The sequence below is a fragment of the Cyprinodon variegatus genome, unplaced genomic scaffold (genome assembly GCF_000732505.1).
Source record: "Cyprinodon variegatus isolate N-32 unplaced genomic scaffold, C_variegatus-1.0 Scaffold2, whole genome shotgun sequence".
Classification (NCBI taxonomy): domain Eukaryota; kingdom Metazoa; phylum Chordata; class Actinopteri; order Cyprinodontiformes; family Cyprinodontidae; genus Cyprinodon; species Cyprinodon variegatus.
Genome location: NW_015150455.1, coordinates 849,277 through 871,717, shown reverse-complemented (window position 1 = coordinate 871,717; position 22,441 = coordinate 849,277). Strand labels below are relative to the sequence as shown.

At 38.2% G+C, this 22,441-nt stretch overlaps 1 protein-coding gene across 1 annotated transcript; it reads right to left on the bottom strand.

Moving 5' to 3' along the window:
* Positions 1–114: 114 nt before the first annotated feature.
* On the bottom strand, positions 115–22,441 carry LOC107081963 (juxtaposed with another zinc finger protein 1-like). Its single transcript, XM_015370354.1, has 5 exons — positions 22,152–22,441; positions 10,202–10,274; positions 9,378–9,568; positions 4,556–4,725; positions 115–2,714 (listed from the first exon to the last, which is right to left on the bottom strand). The coding sequence occupies exons 1-5, from the start codon at positions 22,264–22,266 to the stop codon at positions 2,538–2,540; spliced, it is 726 nt and encodes a 241-aa protein (XP_015225840.1). The 5' UTR covers positions 22,267–22,441; the 3' UTR covers positions 115–2,537.

Below are 22,441 nucleotides of genomic sequence, written 5' to 3'. Positions count from 1 at the left end.
ATCTGCCGCCATAGAAAGCCGCCTCAGCGCACTATATACAGTCAGGGAGAAATCTTCAGTAACTATACCCACACTAGAATATACAGTATATCATCAGATCATCTATTTTAGAAAGATTCAAGGCAATATTGTGAGCGCCTTTATACTTTGTGTAATATGTCGATTTTTAATTAGCTAAGTTTCCTTATTGTTTTAATTCTAATTGTCTAATCAGTGCATGCTCAGCTTCTGTTCAATTTCATTTACTTTTCTTTTAAGTCATTAAGTTATTTCCTTCATTAGTTAAGTGAGTTTCATGTATCTAAACAAACTAATAAAGTTGCTTTGAAATTGAATGTGTGATAATTAATGAGCAGGAGTCAGAAGTACAGGTGAACTTTTAATGTAAAATATACCAGCAGAAATACAGTACAGCACCACTTCTGGTTGGGTTTATACCTTTTTTTTTTCTTGCTATACAAAAACAGAAAAATAAATGTAACACTTAAAAGGTGACGATACATTCACCGTTCACAATATATTCATATACTGACGGTACAATACAGCCACAATCCTTTTGGGGTTTGCAGATCTCTCACAATCTTATGTAGGATGTGCAGATTTTATGCAATGGCACCAGGGATGTTTGGACGCTGCATTATGCAAACGGAATGGCAACTCATTTATATTCTTATATGAAAATAGAAATGTTTTGACATGACATGGTTGCATGAACACTGAGTAGGACCGTCGGTGCACAGTTTAGCAGCAACAACAACGACCCTAAGCTCAGAAGGCTGAGGAACAGATTCCAGAGAAGGCCGCTCCTTTCAGACCAAACTCATTTAGAACAAAGCAAAGGATTGCAAAAATGAAAGACATAAGGGAAAGACACTATCTGATCAGAAACCAGTTGGAACACCAGTGTCAGATGGTTTGAGTTCATTACTGCAATAAGAAAAGGCGATATTGCAGAAGTTGACCCATTTGGGCTTTTAATTTGTTTTAAAGAAGTTTAACTTTTCTTGTATCTATTAAAGGGGCCCAAAGCAATAGTTTGGCAGAGCTACTGCTCATACTCAGTCCAGACTATGTAACTGATGCATTTTAGACATATATATTTTTCTTTCCTTTTTTAAAACTCACTCAAAAAGCAAATGAAGCAAAAAATATAAAATTGACACTTAAGGGATTTTCTGGCAGATTATCAATGAACCAGAAATGCTCTGGTTTATTTATTCATCTCTTTAAATAAAATTCCTGACATTTATTCAGTGACTAGCTAAGTACTATTAATGGAAAATATACTGGATGAGGTAGAGTGAAATGAAGCCTCTTGCCTTCCCAGAGAACTGGCCTCAACTCTACAGAGTATTGGAAATAACATATTTAAATGAACTCTGCAAAAACAGGCATTACTTATCTTGCTAGAATTATGAGGTTCAGGTACAAAAACATATGGAGTTCAGCATCTAAAGCTGCATGTTTGAGAATTTATTTTTTTTTTTTTAAATCTTGTGAACCTGTTATTTTTAAGAAAGAAATTGTGGAAAAAAAAAAGTTTCCTGGAAAATAAACGAGTGCTTCGAAAAATCAAACATTGTTATTCTGGCATCTTAACGTTTTTCTTTAACCTTTTTCAACCAAAACAGTATCTGACAAATAAAGAGGATGAAGACCAAACAGATAGAAGGGGACATTCATAGCTGTACTGATTGTGTTTTTTGGAATGGGAAACAATTTAAGGCAATTGCTGAACCTAAGGAAAGTGACAATACCAAGACTTAAAGGGTGTTTATCCAATAACTAAATCTAGAAGAAAAAAAAATGATGCAGGGAAAAATAGTCATTTAAGTATTTGCCTGAAAAGTGCTTTATTAAACTGGAAAGCTAGAAAGGGCAGCTGCTTGGTCTTAAAGAAAGTAATCAGATATAAAGTAAAAAACACTTACGGTAAAATGTTCTTACATTCCCACTGAAGAACATCGACCCATTTACCTTCAGGAGCTGAAATGCTTGCAGAAAAATCCCCTGAGATCTTTTGGAGAAATTTTTGTTATATAAAACTAAAAGTCCCTTTTTTAAGACACAGCAACTCACCATCCCTAGTGCGGACACATGTTCCACTTGTATCTGTCCCATTTCATGCCTGCTGTGACAGGGAGGAGGACGGTGCTTCCTTTCAACAGAAAACCCGAGCTGTCATTCAGCATAAGGAAGAATGCCATACTGCAAATGTAAGACTATGCATGTCCTGACCTTTTCTAAAGTCAGCATGATCAACAAAAATAAGTAAAAGAAAAAAGGTCAGCTGAAAGATATCTGACATGTGCAAAAATACAAAATGTAAACTACATAAATATGTAGCTTTTTCAAAGGAAATGATGGTTGATTAATACAAACGTGCTGTGCAATTAAAACACACTAGTGTTGTAACAAAGTGGAATGAAGGCAGAAGAAAACGGCATGCTGCTGCTGCTGCTGCTGCTGATGTGTATTTTAGATGGGGGTTTATATGGCCTGAGGGGTGAAAGTGCTGGTCATCCACTCCGCCTCAGCTACTGCTGGATCTTGCGGAGGACGTCAGAGGAGATGGGTGAGTGAAAGTTGATGGTGTGGTGCCGGAGACCCTGAGATGTCTTGTAACTCTTTCCACAGCGGCACTTGAAAGGTTTGCGCACCCTGATCTGGGTTCGGTGGCCGTTCTTGGCATGGTACTTGATGCCGTTCACGTTCTGTGATGAGACCAGAATTCTTTTATAGTGCCATCCATTCAGAAATTGCATTATACATGAAAAAAGGTATTACTGAACTATTACGAGTGCTGTAAATGAAGAACATAGTTTTTTGTTGTTTTTTGTTGTTGAAGATTTTAAAAAAATGAATGCTGCAATTATTTTAGATACAAACGCAATAGTAAAATAAAAAGTTGAACACATCTTCAAATCACATCCTATTTATCTGTTCTAATGTAGAACTAAACAACCAAGCTGAATCCGATGTTTCATTGTAGGCAAAAGCAGATATCGTCCACAAATACTTGACATATGAGGTATTGTGTTGCATAATTTCTGGACCAAAAAAAAATAGAGTCAACAGAAGGCTTGTTCTGCTCCTTAAACAGATGCCTGCTGCTGCCTTAAGCTTTAGTCATTGCCTATAACTCTGTCATTCACGTCAGCAAGGCAATTTTCTCAGGCTTTGCAGAATTTATCCTAACCACACACACCAGATGTGGGCGGAAAATCCTATAAAACTTCATATCACTGAGGGGAGGCTGGATGTATGCCTTTAGGTTGGTCCACTGCCCAACAAAGAAGCTATTTTCCACACTCTCCCCCTCATTGTCATGTATATAAAACTATAAATATATAAACAGTATACAAATTAAACATTATTCCCAAGTAGCCAGACTAGTGTGCAGAAAGAAATAGAATATAAAATGGAGACCCCCTACATCAAACTGGGAATAACTTCCTAGGGGGGCGGAAGGTGAACAAACTACAGGACTTCCAGATACATACAGGCTGAGCGGTAAATCAAACCAACCGGGCATTGTGGGCCATAAAACGTATTGGAGCTAGAGACAAACTGGCAGTTGAGCCCTTAGTCATTAGAGCACTTGTGGAGATCACCCCAGCAGAGAAAAATGTGTCTCAAAAGGATATCAGGAGAAACATCAGAGACCTGAGTCCAAGTAACAAGACCTCCTTCCATGATGTAAAAAAAAAATGTTGAAGACTGAAAACCCCATCCCAACTATTAAGTACTGGGTATCAGGATCATGTTGTGGGGTTGTGTTTTAGTAACTGATGCACAGATATGGATGGTAACTAGTTACGTTGACTTGAGTAACTTTTTGAAAAAAAAATTTTGTTTTCGTTGTTCGTTTTCCGGATTTTTTGTTTTTCTTTTTGTTTGGTTAAATTTTTTGGTTATTTTTTTTGTAGTGAGTAACCTCACTTAATAAAAACTAGCATGTTTCGTTCAAATACGCATCAATTAGAGATTCCCTTTTTTGTTATTTTCCATTTGCTGAGTCTGCCATGTCATTCGGAGGTTGAGTGAAACTTCATTCATCTTTGTAATTTAATTGAACCTTTTCTACATGCTGTACCTGTTGCTTTTTTAATTTTTTATAAAGAGTGTTCATCACATATTGTGTAATTACTATATGTTATATAACTATCTTTATCGTATTCTTTGAAACACCAGAATATGCATATCACTTAATATTTGGTTCAATTTTACATGATTTTATAAAATATTAAATCAATTGCTATGAGCATGGGTATTAAGTAGATCAATTACTCAGTACTTGAGAAGCCCTTTAACCAAATACTGTTTTACTACTCGAGTAATTTCTTTAAAAGCAACTTTATCACTAAGATAATTGTTTATTCTAGATGTAAGAAAATGTCTCTTTCAACTGCATAAACATCTAAACAGGCCTTCATCTATGGTTTTATATTTCTCTCAGTTATTTAATTGCATTGCATGCAGTAAGGTTTAGTAAAACAAAACCAGATGACTAAAATGCAGCTTCAAGTCTTGATAACAAATGGATAAAGCACACCTTATATCTTTTCTTACAGCCAGGAACGGGACAGGCAAAAGGCTTCTCGTCTCCTCCATTCATGCACATAGAGCTCAGGATAGAGTCAGAGCTGATGGCACTCTCTGTGGTCCACGATTCGTCACTATCAGAAGCCTCAAACTCGACATCCTCATCATCACACTCGCTACCTGTGGGAATAAGGAGATTAAAGATCAAAAAGAAGGCAAATATGTCATTAGGATTCAGAGCAACTGATTTGTGCCCATTGAATTCCTTGAGGCATTTAAATCTCAGCCCTTGGGTTTCAGTCTGACAAACACCAACCTTTCTCACCACCAGTTTTCCCATACTCTTCTCTTACTAAATTAAAATTCCAAATTTTTAGAGGCACTGAAATCTGCCAACTGTGGGAAAGAGTCTTAGGTCAGGAAACATCTTGTTTATTGTATTAATTAACGTTGTGGTGTCCTTTAGCATGTGGGGAAGTACTGGAAAATCTTTTAAAAAATCCAGTAGAAATGAAAGGATAAAAATGGTTTTCAATTTTGCATTTACACATAAAACCCTGCATTTATTCATTCCCTTTGTTTCCAAGTATTTACAGAGCAAAGTATTTTGTTTGTATCTGGATAATTAAAATAATAAAGACTAGATTTTTGCTAGGCTCTTGATTCCAGGTCCTTCAGAAAGACAGGACTTTCTTCTATTCTGGAGTGGCCCACCGTGAGAGGGGCAGATCTGTGGTGGGTCTGCTTGTTTCCCCCAGCTCAGCCGCCTCACGTTTGAGCTCAAACCAGTGGATGAGAGGGTCACATTCCTTCGCCCTCCGGTAGGGGGCATGACTCTGAATCTTGTCTTGGCCTATGGGCAGAATGTTGGTAAAGAGTACCAGGCATTCTTAGTGTCCCCGAGGGGGGTTTTGGGTAGAGCCCCACTCAGGGATTCCAACATTCTGCTGGAGGACTTCAATGCCTATGTAGGAAATGACAGTGACACCTGGAGGGGCCTGATCGTGAAGAACGGACCCCCAGCTCTGAACATGAGAAGTGTTTCATTATTGGATAGTGTAAGTCATGGACTGTCTATAATTGACACTATGTTCAATTATAAGAATGCCGATTGGTGCACTTGGTATCAGGACACCCTAAGCTGGAGGTCAATGATTGACTTTGTAGTCGATCTTCCGACCTTCGGCCACATATCTTGGACACTTGAGGGAAAAGAGGGGGGCAGCTGTCAACAAATTACCACCTTGTGGTGAGGAGGATACGCTGAAAGAGGATAAGGCCAGACAGACACGGTAGGTCTAAGCTATTAGGGGGGGTCTATTGAGAACATCTAGCAGAGCCCTCACTTAAGGATGTATTCAACTCCCAACTCAGGGAGAGCTTTTCTCAGATCCAGGGGATGCTGCGGAGATGACAGATGAGTTGACAGTATTCTCTACCTGTATTGTTGATGCCACTGTCAATAGCTGAGTTGGTAAGGTCTGTGCTGCCTAATGTGGTGGCAATCCCAAGGGATGTTGTCAGGCTGAAGAAGGAGTCCTATTGAGCCAGGTTTGCTTATGGGGATCCTGATGGAGCAAGCAGGTATTGTGAAGCCAAGCATGTCGCTGTGTGCATGATTGCGGAATCTAAACTTGGTTCTGGGAGGAGTTTGGAGAGACCATTGAGAAGGACTACAGGTTGGCCTCAAAGAGATTTTGGTAAATCGTCAGGTGTCCCCTCAGAGGGGGGAGTAGTGCTTCTCTAACACTGTTTTTAGTGGGAGCATGGAGATACTGACCCTGAACAAGAACATTGTTTTACGGCGGAAAGAATACTTTGAGGATCTCCTCAACCTGGCTGAAAAACCTTCCAAAGTAGAAGAAGAGAAGTGGTGCTTGGGGCTAGACTTGTTCATCAACATGGCTTAGGTCATCAACTTGGCAAAAAAAAAAAAAAAAACTCCACTGGGGCAAGGTTTCATGGGTGGGGGAAATCTTGTCAAGCCTTGGTTTCAGGAGGAGCAATGAGGTTTTCATCCTGGCCATGGTACACTAGACCAGCTCTACACTGTCTGCAGGATGCCCAAGGGGTCATAGGAGTTTACCCAACTGCTCCTTGTGTGTTAGTGGACCTGAAAAAGGCATTTGACTTGTCTTTTATAGTGCCTTTGGGGGTCACAAGAGGAGGACAGAGTCAGGTGCCCTTTATTAAGGGCCATCCTGTCGCTGTACAAGGGAAGTAGAAGTTTAGTCTGCATTGCCGGCATTAAGTTGACCCTGTTCGCAATGGATATTGGACTCGGACAGGGCTGACCTCTGTAACCGATCCTGTTCATAGCCTTAATGGACACGCTTTCTATGAGCAGGAAGGGACTGTAAGAGGTCTGGTTTGGGGACCAGTGGATTGTGTCCTAGCTTGCTCCAGATGACGTGGTTCTGCTGGTTCCCTCCAGCAATGATCTACAGCTCTGCATTGAGGCAGATTGCAGCCAAATGTAAAGGAGCTGGGATGGGAATCAGCAGAAGCAGGTTATGATTTTTGATTGAAAAAGGAAGCTCATACCCTTCAGGCTGGAGGTAAGTACCTGCCTTAAGCGGAGTAATCTAAGGAGACCGATAGACAGATTGGTAGAGTTGCTGCTATAATGCGGAAGCTATACCTGTTTGTTCAGAGAGAGCTGGGCAAAAAGGCAGCCAATCGATCTGTGTTCCTTCTCTCACCTATGGTCATGAAATCTGGATCAAGACCCAAAGAACAAGATTCTGGATACCAGCAGCTGAAATGAGTGTTCTCTGCAAAGTGGTTGGGCACTCCCTTAGAGACAGGGTAGGGAGCCCAGTCAATCCAGGAGAGGCTTGGGGTAAAGTTGCTTCACCTCCACATCGAGAACACTCAGCTAAGTTGACCTGGACAATTTATTTTATCAGATGCCCCCTGGACACCTACCTCTGGAGGTAGTCCAGGTGTTTCCTACTAAGGGGTTCCCAAGCCAGCTGAGAGACATAGTCCCTCCACCTTGTCCTGGGCTGTGGAGGATGACCAGGTGGGACCAGGAAGATGGCCAGAAGACGGCCAAGGACATGGTGGAGTGACTATGTCTCTCGGCTGGCCTGGGAGCATGTCAGCCTACCCCCAGCAGAGACAGAAGAGTTGTCCGGGGAGAGGGAAGTCTGCTAAGACTGCTTTCCCCACAACCCTGTCCTAGATAAGTGGAAGACGATTATTACGTATTTCATTAATTAATTAATGAAGCTTAATTGTTTGATCCCTAGAGGGAATTAATAAAACATTCATACAGACCAATGAACTGTGCTCGGCTCCCTGCTCCATTGTGGCTCACTTGTTAGCATGTCTAAGGAGGATTTTAATACTGAACCTGGTGGGGGTTGGTCCCAAAAACTGCCTTCTTGAATCAGAATGTTAGACAAAGGTTACCTTTAGATTTATGTAACGCCAGATTCAAAGGCCGATTACTTGATTACTTGCGGAGCCAAGGTATGGTCGGATTCCCAGACTCCTCGTTATGCAGCCTACGAGTACGTCCTTCTTTTTACCCGATTTAAAGGACGGATACTTTGTAGACTTGGTTATCCCAGGATTCATTGCAATGTTTGATTTATCCAAAGGTTTTCATCTGTTAGTGTGTAAATGGGTTTGGCTGTGATTTAAAGACAGATTCTAATATATCTGCAGTGTGGGGAAAATAAATCTAACTTGATTTTTATTTTTTATTTGCTATTATGCACAATTTGCTAAACTAAGCATTTTTTGTTGTTGACTATACGATATTCTGCAGATATATTTTTTATACATACATTTATTAGATTTACTTATATCTGTCTACCCCTTTTATAGAATATAATAGAATATAAAATCCCTTTATTGTCCCACAATGAGAAAATTCTGATGTTAACAGCAGCAAAAAAATTACAGAAAAAAATGGTCACACAAATGTGGACCTTAGAAATGTTTATAAGAATAACATAATAGTAAATAATTAATAGATAAGCAATAAAATATTGTACTGTAAAGTATTTTAACAATATAAGAAACTGTGCACCTGGAGAACAAATAACCAATATCCAGCTCTGGACATTTTTACAGTAATGGATATTTGAAAATAGCAGCAACATCAGAGATGTGCAAAATGACAGCATTATGTTATATAACTGACTAAGGTTTATATTATTACATCTGCTTTTATTTGTTCATGTGATGGTATTTGCACCTTTATTCTACTCTGTATTCTCATGAGTGTAGTCTCTGTTAACTTAAAAATAAATAAAGAAAAAAAAGAAAAGTATTGAGGTATTCATTCTGTTCCAGCATTGTGTGTCAATTGTCACGGTTGCTGAACGACAGTGCGTATGGGCGGAGAAAGCCGCCAAAGGCTAGACCAGTTTGAATTCACAGCCAAAACTCTTTCAGTCACCTTTTTTTCCCTGACTTCGAAAGACCCTGTGCAGGTAGACCGGGTCCTTGGAAGACGCAGCCCATAAATTCGGACACACCCATAGAGTCTTGATCGGGACATCCCTTATAAAAGCTTTATATTTACAGTTTTAGAGCAGGTGCTCACAAACAGTGTTACTGTTACAGGCGTGGCCTTTGCTTTGAATATACATAACCAAAAACCAATCTGGATATAAAGGCTTGAAAAAAATTATTCAATACCTGTTCTCATATCTCCTTATACCATATTACAAAGCTCAAACCAAACAAAAAAAAAAAAAGAAAGAAAGAAAGGGGTTGAGAATTAAACAAGGTTCTGCTTCTAGGAAGACGATATAATATATCCGCTGCTGTGCTGGGATACTGGTTATCCCTCCAAAAAAGAGTATAAAGGTTACCTGTAGGTGTGATGCTGCGGAAGGAAGAGGAAGGGGTGATGGGTGGGGTGACTGGAGGGGTGAGGTTTCCACTGGTGTGACGGGGCGGTGTGGAAATGTTGCTGCGTGACAGACTGCCTGTTAGGGAGAGTTTGGGCTGTAGTTTTTTCTTCAGGGCCTCATGTTCTCGCCTTGCGGCATCAGTCATGAACCTGACATAGATGAAAAAACTACTGTAACAAACTTTTATAAAAAAAAAAGGTCAATTCACACTTTCTTCACTAATTAAATTTGTGCCCTGCAGTTGTAGAATGCATGGTTGGAAAAAACACCACTAACCACATTTAAATAAAAACTAAACAGGTTTATAGAAGCAGTAAAATGTTTTTGTAAATTGGTATAATAAGACTGAAGCATTTACACAGACACTGGTGAAAGAAAAGTAGAGTTGACCAATTAAGCGACGGCCACATGAAGATCCGTTTGTGAAAGCAGGGAGACAGTGGGACACTGTGTCGCACACAGACGTACAGGAAGGCCTATAAAAGCTTTGTTAGAGCCGCATATCAAAGCCAGCTGGGATGATCTCAGAGCAGTAAAACAAAAACACAACACCACAGAAATTAATCTAAGCAATCCACCAGATGACAAACCAAACCGTCAGCAACACTTACTGAGTCTCCCACATAACCACAGTAGCAGGCCATTATTTAAGTGAAGAACAGAAACTGATCATATTAATCTGAGGTTTAATCAGATGGCAACAAATTGATGTTGCTTAGATAAAGAGTGGATAACTTATGTAGAGTTTTAAAATTTATTAAAATGTTAAAAAATGTCCTTACCTACTGATGTAACTGAGAGCAATATATGTTGGCTGCTGCTGCTCCTGCTTCTCCAAAAGACAGGGGTCTGTATCTAAGGAGGAGAAAAAGACACATTGAAACAGGCTGGACTAAATAAAATAAAATAAACAGTGCTAATTATTTAGCTTTTCTATTTTACTGACTTGGACATAGAAAATCAAACTTTTCAGTATGTAATATTTTTCTTTTGTCAGTATCACTTCAACTCTCCTTGTAAGGCTGACACAGCATGAAAACCAACATTACAATTAAACAGGATAAAATCACATTAAGAAACATCAAAAGGTGCACGAAGAAGATCATATATATATTTACACAACAGGCTTCTGTGGTAAAAGTAGTTGTTCTTGATTTCAGTTCAGTCAATCTTCCTTACCATATCTCAAGACTAACTATCTTTAAATTGGATCCAGAAATGATTAAGGCACAGGTGAGGCTTCTAACTCCAGCATTAAGCATTTTATACCACCGTGCCCTGTTATGGAGAATATTATCGCAGGAAAAAATTTCAGACAGCTGTTCAGCAAATTTTCCTCAAAGAGGATAAGCTGATAAAGGTCTCTGATAAAGAAGCTGACTGCTCACCGAGTTCTGTGGCCAATCATTGGAAAGTTTTACAGAACAGAATTTGAAGAAGTGTTCAATCAGCGGTCTGAGGCAAAAAATGTGCTGAAACTGAAACTGTTGGTCCAACGTGTTTCATAATATCCAAAATGTGGCCGTGGGGAAGGTTTCAGAGCACCTGCCCAAAGAGTCATATGTAACAATACCAGCTGTAATGATATCGCCATGGTATCGGTGTGCTTAAGCAGACTTTCAAAAATAAATCCTAATTTAATATAGAAACTATAGAGATGAGAGACACCAACCCCAAAATACTGCAGATGAGCTATAGGGCTCCTTAACACCTCAGTCGAGCCACAGACTAATGACCTTTATGCTCTTATGGACTAATGGTGCATTCACACTGACAGTGACAGAGCCAGACCATTTTCATAGGGGTGGCAAGGCAGGGAGTGCACTGCAGGGTGGCCAAAAACTGATAGGCGCCGAAACCAGATAAGGGTTAATCTCCACCAAACACAACGAACCACCATGGACAAATGAATAAGCAATAAATCCATTTTTTTCATGAAGCCCTGGCTAATAAATATACAAATTTATTCATTTCCCAGCCTTTATTCCAACTTTGGAGGGTCAGCTTTTAGTTAATTCCAACAATGAACTTAGACAAAATAGTTTCTGAACCAAGGTACACCCTAGTAAAAGGTCTGAAAACAGTGAGAGTTGCTTTTTGTTATGGCATTAACTTCTATTAGTAATCCAAATAACTATGTGGTTGTCTCTTATTAAACACAAACTATCAGAAGCAATTCCTTTATTGTTTGTAGCAGCAGTTTTGACTGCATTCTCCATAATATATATAAATGACCAGAAGTGCTAACAATGATTTTGTACTGAAACTTCTACTACCTCTTGTAACTGCAGACATATTGAATAGAAGGCTGCTTGGTGAGCTCCAATTTTTCCTGTTGGGCTTTTGACTTCAGAGTTTTTTGTTGTACTTCTGGTAGGAACTTGGGAAGTTTGACCGCCAAGATACAGAGAAAATACACCATGTTATCCATGAATGAACATTTAGAAACTAACCTAAACTTGTACAATTTTTAAACCCCTCTTAGTGAAAATCTTTATATCCTTTATAGTAGCAGATTTCACTATATCAAACCATTTCTATACTCTTAAAATGCAGCCCAGAAGAAACTGCATGCAGACAAATGACCACACTTCACACTGTATTTTTGCCTCGTCAGCTCTACAGATTCATCTTGCTCAGTGACACTAAATGTGTTGTACAACAGTAACCTCCTCCACACCCCGAGGTAAAGCGTACCTCACTTAAAAAACTCTTCCCACTGTTGTGGGAGAACAAAACGGCCCCTAAAACAACAGCTTGAACCACAGCAGAGCTGTCCGCCCCTCTGGCAGCCTTTTAGGAAGGTTTCTTAACCCACCAAGTTCAAACTAGTTCTTGGTCCTATCCAGCACACGGACTAGGAACCATTTATTGGGCCATTGATTTTAAACTCTTATGAGCTTTATTGAAGAAGAAGAAATAACATTAATAATACTGCAAATATTGTCACCTAAATGGAAACTGCAATGAGAGAAAAACTCACAGAACAAGGAAATAACCATGTTTGTCCTGATTTTTTCTGTAATACAATCATGCTTATTTGCAGAATTGTTTTGATTCTGCCACATTTGATATTTTTCAAATGCAAACAAGCTTGCATAAGATCATAATAAATTATATAAATTGAGTTTAAACTTGAACCTTAACCAGGACACTAATAAAAAAAATAATTTAAGGTTCTTTTTTATGAGGCTTTCATTGATGGACTTGGTATGATTAGAATATTATCTTCTGCATAACCCAAGATCATTTAAACTTTATATCATGAAATGCGGTTGTGGTATAATCCCAAATCAAAGCTGGTGTAGATTATCAGGATGTTTTTAGGGAAATGTGAGATGGGTCTTTTCCAAATTTCTCTCGGTCAGGAGTGGTTTTTGACTTTCTCCAGTGAATACACTTTTTGTCCAGGAATACTGACCTTCTCCGAGGACTACTTTAGATTTTCTTGGTCCTTTTATGAACTGCTGGATGAATCTGAAAAAAGCAAAATCTACAATTTTCTCATATTTTGTCCAGTTGTAGATATTGGCCATCACTGTGATTTGGGGGATGCCCTTAATAGATGGGAAGGACTTTCCATCAACATTTCTTTCAATTGGGTAGGGCATGAGTTTTTGTTGAGATATTTAAGCCCATTTTATATTGTCGGAGAGGTTCTATTTCAGTTTAAGAGTAGTATTAAGGCGAAGCTTTAGTTGTTGAGAATAACTTTCAAATTTCTGTTTCAGTGTCTAGATACTACACAGATCTTAAACCATGACTACAGACAGTTCTTTGAGGCCACGTGCAAGCGTTTCATTAACAGTGGATGTATCCCTGGTGTGAAGGACGGCAGATTGTAACCTACTCTGTTTTTATCAAATAGTTGCAAAGAGCTGGAGACACGCAGTCATTATGACACCAGTCCCATGCCAAAAGCCAGAGGCAGCCCTCAGACTGCTCAGAGCTTTGCAGTAATGGCATGCGTGTGTGCAATAGTGCACAAGAAATCCCTCCAAAAATCCCTAATGAGTCTCAAGCTGTGGACTGGCGGCCAGCTCAAAAAGCAGTGGATTGGTCTGTTCCCACACGCTGTAAATCACAAAAGCCTCAGGTGGGGACTGCAAAGGAAAACTGCAGGGACCTCCCCCCGCCCCCCAAAAAAAGAACCTCTGGTATTCTTTAAGGCCACCATGAGTCAAGGACCAAGAGGAAGGTGCCTCAAGTGGAGATGAGAACCTTTCTAATCAAACTACACAGGTGGTCCACCATGGTGGGCAACTATTAGAGGGGCTTCTGGGAAATAAAGTTTTTTGTCAAAAAATTCATGTATGAAACACTCCTTCTAAATTGCAGAGTGATCTCTATTTATGTCTTCAGACACTGATGCTTTAGGCATTAGATAATGCAGTGATCTGATGATGCACCAATATTTTAATCTAAATCTATTGCATTTACCACTGATATTTATTTGTTCTCCGTGAAGGCCTGCCACCACTAACAACAGTGTGGATAGGTTTATTAAAAGTAATTATTATAGTAGTGCTAAGCTGGCAATACACCTGAATTATCCATATTCCAAGTACAGAGTTTTTACACTAATTTAGTGACTTTTTCTCTGTCTGTATGTGTCATCTGTTCTATCTCAGGGCATAATGTCCCTCTTCAACAATTGAGCGGGGGGGGGGAGTGTCCATTATAATTATTCGTTATAAATATCTATCCATTATAATGGTGTTTACAAAAAACTTGTAAAAACTACTGGGTATTGATACCCTATGGAGCTAAGATGCCTCTCTTTGCTGTAGGTATCCATCAGTGACCTGTTGTTCCTCCTTCCCATCCTGATAACTGTGTGTGGTGGCGAAATAAAGATAAATTATCGCACAAACTTGCTTGTTACAGCTGTATTTTTTACCTTCTTATTAGATGCATTAACTATAGTTATGATCAACTTAGAAGATAAACAGGTTCTTTTGTCCGTTTCCTGATGAATGTCTTCTCTAAATGGAAAGCTTACTTATCTTATTTGGAGAAAAGGCAAGTAAAATAAGCTCACTTGTTATGTTACATTCCAGACAAACGGTAGATCATGAGTGTTTTTTTTTTTTTTCAAACTGAGCAAATGTAATCCTGACAGAATCCTGATTAGATTATTGGCTTCAATTGGCAAACACAGATAAAATGATTCAGTAACAAATAAGAGCAAGAGCCCCATATGATGGTCTACATCAGATCCCCAAGCATGCCTTCCAGCGGTGGAAGTGACTCCTTCTACCGTCTCATAACATTCTCTACAGGACTAGCTTCCTTGCTGCTGTGCGCACACCAGACACACAGTTCCCTCTCTCATTTCCAGAGACATCTGGCTGCTCCACCCCTGACAGTCCAATGCACCGTGGGGCAGAGTCGAGTGGCGAGCATTATGGTGACATGTTTATGGCGACTGTGAGCAGCAGGGAACATTACCAGGAGTGGTGGCACAGGTAATTCATTACAATGTGACCTCTGAAGAGGAAATGAAACGGAGACAAGCTCCATGTGAAAGCCACTTTTTTGTGGCTTACTGAGAAAACATGGGGTGGCTAAAATGATTGATTATAAGTGTGTTTAACACAAGCAGCAACTTATACAACTCAAGCTAAGATGCAGAAATCCTCACTGCTGGTTCTTCATGTTTTTCCAGTGAGGTAATAATAGAATAAATGTCCTTTTCTTAACGGCTTAAGATTTTAACTTTTAAGCCTGAAATTATTCAACTTTCAAAAGTCTTATGATCTTGACATTCAATTCACTAGAATGAAAACAACCACTAAAGATGCTAGTAATCATGGTATATCATACTCAGAAACTAGAAGAAATTGGATGTAACTCCAGATTTATCCTGATAAGAAAAACAAAAATAGAATTGGAAAACTAGCCCCCCCACCCCAGAGGCAACAGTGGGGGATTGGGAAATATAATTAGGCCCACCAGGTGCACAGGTCGGGGAACTAGTTACCGTTTAGCAAATTTATTACTTCCGTACTTTTCTTTGGGAATGACTGGCAGTTATTGAGCAAAAGAGAAAAAAAAAGGTCAGTGAGCCTCCAGCACGGACTGCCAACAAATACACTCATTGTGTTTGCAAGCTTGTAGCTAGTTTTTAGCCTCCGATATTCCTGACCCCAGTTATGTGTTCACAGTTCAAAACAAAATAGATCAAATGTCTTTCTGGTCTAAAGCTGACCGAACACATGGGGACATAGTATGAAGCAAAGGCTTAATGTGCACAGTAATTACTCCAAAGGATCTCAACTTTGGGTTATAGTTTGGCTCTGCTGTCGCACTTTTGTTTTCTTTGAGTGGTTAGTTGTGTTTTTTAAGCAGCCTCATCGACGTGCTTTTTGTGGGTTTTCAGGCACCCAACTACAGTGCACACTTTTAATTCAATTAAATCTGACTTGCCTTTTGGGTAATGGGATGGCATTTATTTATAAATGAACTGGAGTTATCCTTTACTGATTGATTCGTGTTCTTACATCAAATTGTTGAATATGTTTATTCCTGAAGTTTAAAAAAAAAAGAGATGTGGACCTATTTTGATATCTTTTGCCTTTCTGTGTGGCCACCAACACATGTGATTCTCCCGCTTTAAGACAACAAAGAATATTCATGATTTCTATTGTAATCTATTGTAACCATAATGTTATGATTTTATGTGATGTAAAGAGAAATATCTATCTATCTATCTATCTATCTATCTATCTATCTATCTATCTATCTATCTATCTATCTATCTATCTATCTATCTATCTATCTATTCCAATCAACAGGCAAGCAGTGCCCCCTTTTGTTCACAGACTCAGACAACAGCCTGGCTGCACAGCTCAAGCACAGGAATGTGTGCTTATTATCAGGCGCCTAATTACAATGGGAGAATGAAGCCTTAAGCAGCAGGCCACCAGATGAGGAGGAAGACATGCCAAATCAGGCACCCCCTCTGTAATTAAGCTTCACATGCACTTGGCAGAACGCGTAAGATTTCGCACTTCTATTAGCGCACACAGGCCGGTAGACAGGGGAGGCTGCAGGGGTGGGGGGGCAAAGTTTTTCCACTTTGAGCCAACTAATTGCTTCATTATTCCCTAGTAAGTCATTTGAAAGCCACATTTTCTTTTTTCTAATACTAACACCTCTGGCATATGCACACACAGCACCAGTCTAAGGATATTAAAGGCAATCAGGCAACAAACAAGAACAAAAGAGGCAGCTGAGCCCTGTCACCTTCAATAATAAGAGTCTGAAATATTGGACCAGGAGAGCAGATGCTGGAGTTGAAAGTCAAGCTGTGGGAAAAGGACATTGTTGTTTAGCATGCTGACAAACAATATACAAATGCAGGAGAAAAAAAAGTACTAATAGATAGTTTGATGGATGCATGTCTTGGTTCTCTTTGTTTCAGTCAAACAGCCTGTAATCCATTTATAAAAAAAATACAAAATTCAAAAGAAATAAAAAACAGAGGACACATTCTTTTCATTTCAAAATATTGACTTCAATTTGAGATTTGTCATTCAATTTAAGACCGCTTTGCCACTTTGGAATAAGAGGTGGACCAATCAGGCTTTTCCTGACGGATTTCCATTTTAATAAGAATCACAATCCAGTTTTTTCTTCTTTCTAAAACTAGAAAACACAGCAATTAAAAGGTACTGCTGGCTCTAAATCAGACTGCAATTTTATATATATATATATATTTTTTTTTTTCTTTTTTTTGCTGTGACGCCTATATGTCCAGGTTATGTTTTGACAAATTTTTAGACATTTGTTGCAGTTAGGGCTGCACAATATGGATGATACATGTATCACGATATAAATAATTATTTATCCCTTTTTTTACTATTTGAAATAAGGACTGGGGAAAAGAGGCTAAACTTTAGATTTTTATCCTAACACCATTTAAATGCAACCTTTAACCTTTAAAAATAGGCGAGCCATTCCACCAACCCTGCCTAACTTGGCTGTGACAGCTTAAGAGGCTTAATATTTTTCCTCTATCGACATTCCTCCAGAATACTGTGCGTTTCTAGATTAAAGTTTAGTGAAATTGTATATGATTCTGTCGGATGTTTTTCTATTACGGTAATATTGATCAGGTGCTTATCAAGATACATATTGTTTTGTTTATTGCCCAGCCCTTTTTGCAGTCCCCCATTTGTATTTCATAACCTCTTTTTGGCATCCTCCACATTTTTTTAGAGAGTATTGCATAAAAAGTTTGAATCAGGATTGGTATTTGCTCAAAACATGTGACGTCACCAAGAAAAACTGACATCAAGATGGTGTATGCTCCACCTATCTGCCATTACTGTAGCAGCCTGCCATGTCACTCCAAGCCCTGCATCCACAGGCCCTTATTTTGATCTCTCAGGATTTAAATCATGTCATGCGTGATACCAGTGCTAAACAACATTCATTAGAAAGACCTAAGCAGCTCCAGTTTGATAACACTGAACTCACATCTGATTAAATCTCTTGAGAAGCTGGACCTCAACCATCTCCAGTCCATGGTAAGATATTTGTTTGATGTGCTGCAGGTTGCCAACTAGATTGGCATCAGAGTGGAGAATGCTATCATTTACTGCCCCCATCTGGACTACCTCATTGGCTGTCCATAGTATGTGAGCACACAGGGTTATGTTTCTGACAGGCTGTTACAGTACAGTACGGAGTCCCTAAGAGGAATTGTGTGGCCATGATCCTGTCACCCTCTCTACTTTAAACTCCCCATCAACTCTCTAAATTGCGATCTGCTGTAATTCTGTTTCCCACCCTACGCTAGAAGCTGTTGCATAACTAAAAGCCCCTTCAGTAAAACACTACTCTACCTTAGGTGCAAAAATGAGCATTACTGCAAATATTTCTTTTCAGCAGTTTAACTTTTATTGATCTCACACTGGAGAAATTTACCTCTGCCTTTAATCCATCCCCTTGGGGAGCAGTGAGCTGCCATTGTGCAGCACCCTGAGAGCAGTGAAGGGGTTAAGGGTCTTGCTCCGGGACCCAGAGGGCAGGATGTGGTGATTGAATCTGGTATTTGCAACCTTCTAAAAGCACAAGTGCACTGCTCTAACCATTAGGCCAACACTCTCCCTTATGCCAACACTTGCATGGGGGACTTTATAACAGTCATTGTTACAGTACAATATAACTCAAGAAGTGTTTCTATCTGGGCTGTTCTGATTTTGTTCTCACTATTTAAGAAAAATAAGTATTTTAATTTTTGTATGGCTCAAAATATGTCCAGGTATTTACATCATCATTGTTGGATGATGCTATTTTGAAGAAACAATAGCAATAGAAATTATTTTTTCTTGTGATGCTAATTTGCCATTACTGTAGTAGTCATCTGTTCTTGTTTTTGTGTTGCATACGCTTTTTTTGATGGATCATGTGATTTTCTCACCTGTAGAACAATGTTCTTTATACATACAGTATAAAGAACAAAGGTTCTTTATACTGTATGCATTCTATTTGTGTTATATGAGTTGCACAACAAAAATAAGGGCAGTGCTTTGAGTGAGTTTGGATACTATCTTAATATGACACCATCTGTTAACCATTTGAACTGGAGCAGCAGATGTGTTGTTGGCTTATGTGCCTTGTTTATATGCAATCTTAAACTTCCTTTTAAAGACATAATCAGTCAGAATTTGATGAGTACCAATTTCAGTTTTAGCAAATGTAATTTCCTTTTTAAGTACTGCAACACATAAACACACATTTCTGTAAACTAGCAAACATTGACCGTAGAAGGAAAAACAACAAGCTCCAGATCTCTTAATACTGTAGATAAAGAACGTTTAAATGGATGAGAAAATCAAAAAAGATAATCTTCATTTATGCATCAAAGCATAACTCATGATACTTTATCTGATATATACCAGGCTCAAAACAACACAAATCAATGTCTAAATAGTTTGTTGATGTGTGTATTGAATTAACTAATTTAGAATCTTTGTAAACTACGAACCTTTTGAAAATAATATCAAAGTAAACTGGGTTTAAGAACGTTTCAGAATAAACCAAACAGGAATATTTAAGTAAGCAATATTTCAGGTTAGTTTTTTTTTTGGTTTGTTTTCAAATAATGTACAGTGTTTCACTTCTTCATAAGCAAATAATTTAAATAGACTCAGCCAGTTACGTCTATAGGCATACTAAGGATGTACAGAGTTAAGCTTTCTAAACTTCTAAAATGTTCTGTTATAATGTTGTCAAGACCTAAGTTGCCAAAGAATCAGCATATACTGTAGTAATTGGAGTTTTCTCAGCATGCATTGAGTATAGAGCAACCCAGAAATCCTCCTCCCCCACCTGTTGCTATACATCAAGATTAAACTGGTCAAGTTTCCCTCTGGTTCACAACTAGTTCAAGCAGTGAAAAAAATGTATACCTATTATGTGGAAACCAAAAGAATACAAAAAATTCCTGCTCTTAAAGTAGCTCTATTTCAAAACTACAGTCAACAGGCTATGAGAAGCTTATCTGGCAACTCCAGGTCTGCTAAAATTAGCTAATATCACCTGTTTTAGAAACACAGTGTTACCCGATAAAGAACAATCCTGCAAGAGGGAATTATATTCTGCATAATTACCATGTTGTATTATTAATTTATATATTTGCAGATCTCAAAACATCAAAAACAAAAATAACAAGAAAATGACAAAAACTGTTGTTGATTAATATTAAAGCAGAAATAATAAAATAAATATTCCAGGCAGATGTAGTAACAATTGAAATCTTTCTGTTATCTAATAATATGATTTCATGTTTTTTCTGATTAATAAAGTGCATTACTAGCAAACAGAACTTTATAACAAGACTGGCCGATATGGCCAAAATAAATATCTCTGTATTTTTCATCTAAATATTTATCATATATGAATATCCCAATGTTTTCTTTTAAGAACTCATTCATGAAAAGACACATCAATGTTAAAGCTTTTTCCCAAATGTCACACAATTACTCTTTTTAACAAACCTACTATATGAAAGTATAATTACAAGGAAATATAGACATTGATATAATTGATACAATCCCATTTTTTAAATCTTTAAAAAAGAAGAAAATCTGAGTAATTTTCAAGTCTTGATATATTGTCCAGCCCTAATGATTATTTTGCTAATGAAGTAGTCTGTTGACTATTTTTCAACTAATAATCAGATAGCAAAAGGAGCTGAATAGAAGATTATTAACAGAATCTGAAACACATCAAGATAAAATTATGCCACAGGAGGATTTCTGAATAAATCATATTTGCAGTCAAAAAAAAGCATCTTCATTGAAACATGATGTAGTTTTTGTACATTGTTGTTTGATTTGATGGTGCTTTCAGCAAAGTACATGTTTCAGAATCTGTACATTTTAACTAATGATTTTTTTTAATTATTCTAAAGAAGCCTAATTGAGGATTGGTTCAATAATTGTTTAATGTCAAAATCAATTAGAACAAATTTAACCCTGATTTAAAATACATTTTTTAAAACTTTTTTCAAGAAACGTGACCACAAGATACAAAGTATGTTATAATCTCATATTTAGGGTGAGATTAACTCAGTTGTAAAAGAATGAAGGGACTATAAGCCACTAGACAGCTGAATGTTATGTAAAATGGGTTATTTTATTTATTAAAAAAAAAAGAATGTTTAGAACTGTAAATATACAGTCATATATTTATATAACTATTTTTTTTATGTATTTCCTACTGTGGGTTATTTTATTTATTTAAAAAAAATATTGTTTAGAACTGTAAATATACAGTCATATGTTTATATTACTATTTTTTTAATGTATATATTACTGTGGGTTATTTTATTTATTTAAAAAAATTAATGTTTAGAACTGTAAATATACAGTCATATGTTTATATTACTATTTTTTAATGTATACATTACTGTGGGTTATTTTATTTATTTAATAAAATGAATTTTTAGAGCTCTAAATATACAGTCATGTTTATATTACTATTTTTTTAATGTATTTATTACTGTGGGTTATTTTATTTATTTAAAAAAATGAATGTTTAGAACTCTAAATATACAGTCATATGTTTATATTACTATTTTCTAATGTATTTATTACTGTTTTCAAGGCTGCACTTTAAAAAATGAGTTGTCTAGAGCTGTTATAAATGAAATTTCTTTTTGTTTACACTCGTGTGTACAAAATGACAAAATAAATCTGCCATAATGATTATCCATCAAGAGGTGTTTGCAAAGAAAGGGGCACAAAAATCACTTTATAAATACTAGGTGTTTTATTCTAAGACAAGCTGGAACTTTGTAAAGTGGGTTAAAGTAGCAGCAGCAAGCTCTAAACTTGTGTTATTAGTTTGGTCACATGACGCTGCCAGGCAAACATAACGCTGGTAACTATTCAGCGCAACCTGATGATTCAAGTCTCTAAGCGGCACTTTGATCTGTGCGCGGGGCCTTGTCTTGATGTTGCCCACACTTACAGAAACTGTCTCCCCCATTACTCTCTCTTATCCTATTAGTCCACTTCTGTCGGTGTAACATTGACACAGAAAGTCGCGCAGCTTTCCTCCTCGAAACGAACAGGAAGCAGCGGAACATCAACAACCACCCCACCTAGCAACCGCGTTGCTAGGACGCAGGAAGTAACTTGTTAGCTATAGCCTTCAGTAGCCACGTCTGCTAGCTTCGGCCGTGGCAGGGCGCTGGGTGCTGCGTGCTGCTCTTACCGATGTGGTTATCCTCGATGTGCATGATGAGCTCAGACAGGGAGTCAAAATGAAGCCCGCAGCCGGCGAAGCTGCAAGCGTTGGAGAAGAAGGAAACAGCCGCGATGCCTGTCATGATCGCCGTGACATTTGAAACGAGGATAGGCAGCGGAGCGGAGGCAGCGGGGCAAAGCAGCGGGGAGAACAGCTGGAGCTGGGCAGGGACTCCTCCGAGCTGCGTCAAACCAGCTGGAGGCAGTCAGCAGCACCGGATGTTAGGAGGTAGATTTTCATTTGAAAAGCGCAGCAGT

Coding starts and splice junctions, on each gene's coding strand:
- LOC107081963 (XM_015370354.1), bottom strand. CDS start 22,266: ATGACAGGCATCGCGGCTGTTTCCTTCTTCTCCAACGCTTGCAGCTTC. Junction 9,569..10,201: donor GCTCTCAGTTACATCAGTAG/GTAAGGACATTT, acceptor CATCTATGTCAG/GTTCATGACTGATGCCGCAA. Junction 2,715..4,555: donor GCTGTAAGAAAAGATATAAG/GTGTGCTTTATC, acceptor GTCTCATCACAG/AACGTGAACGGCATCAAGTA.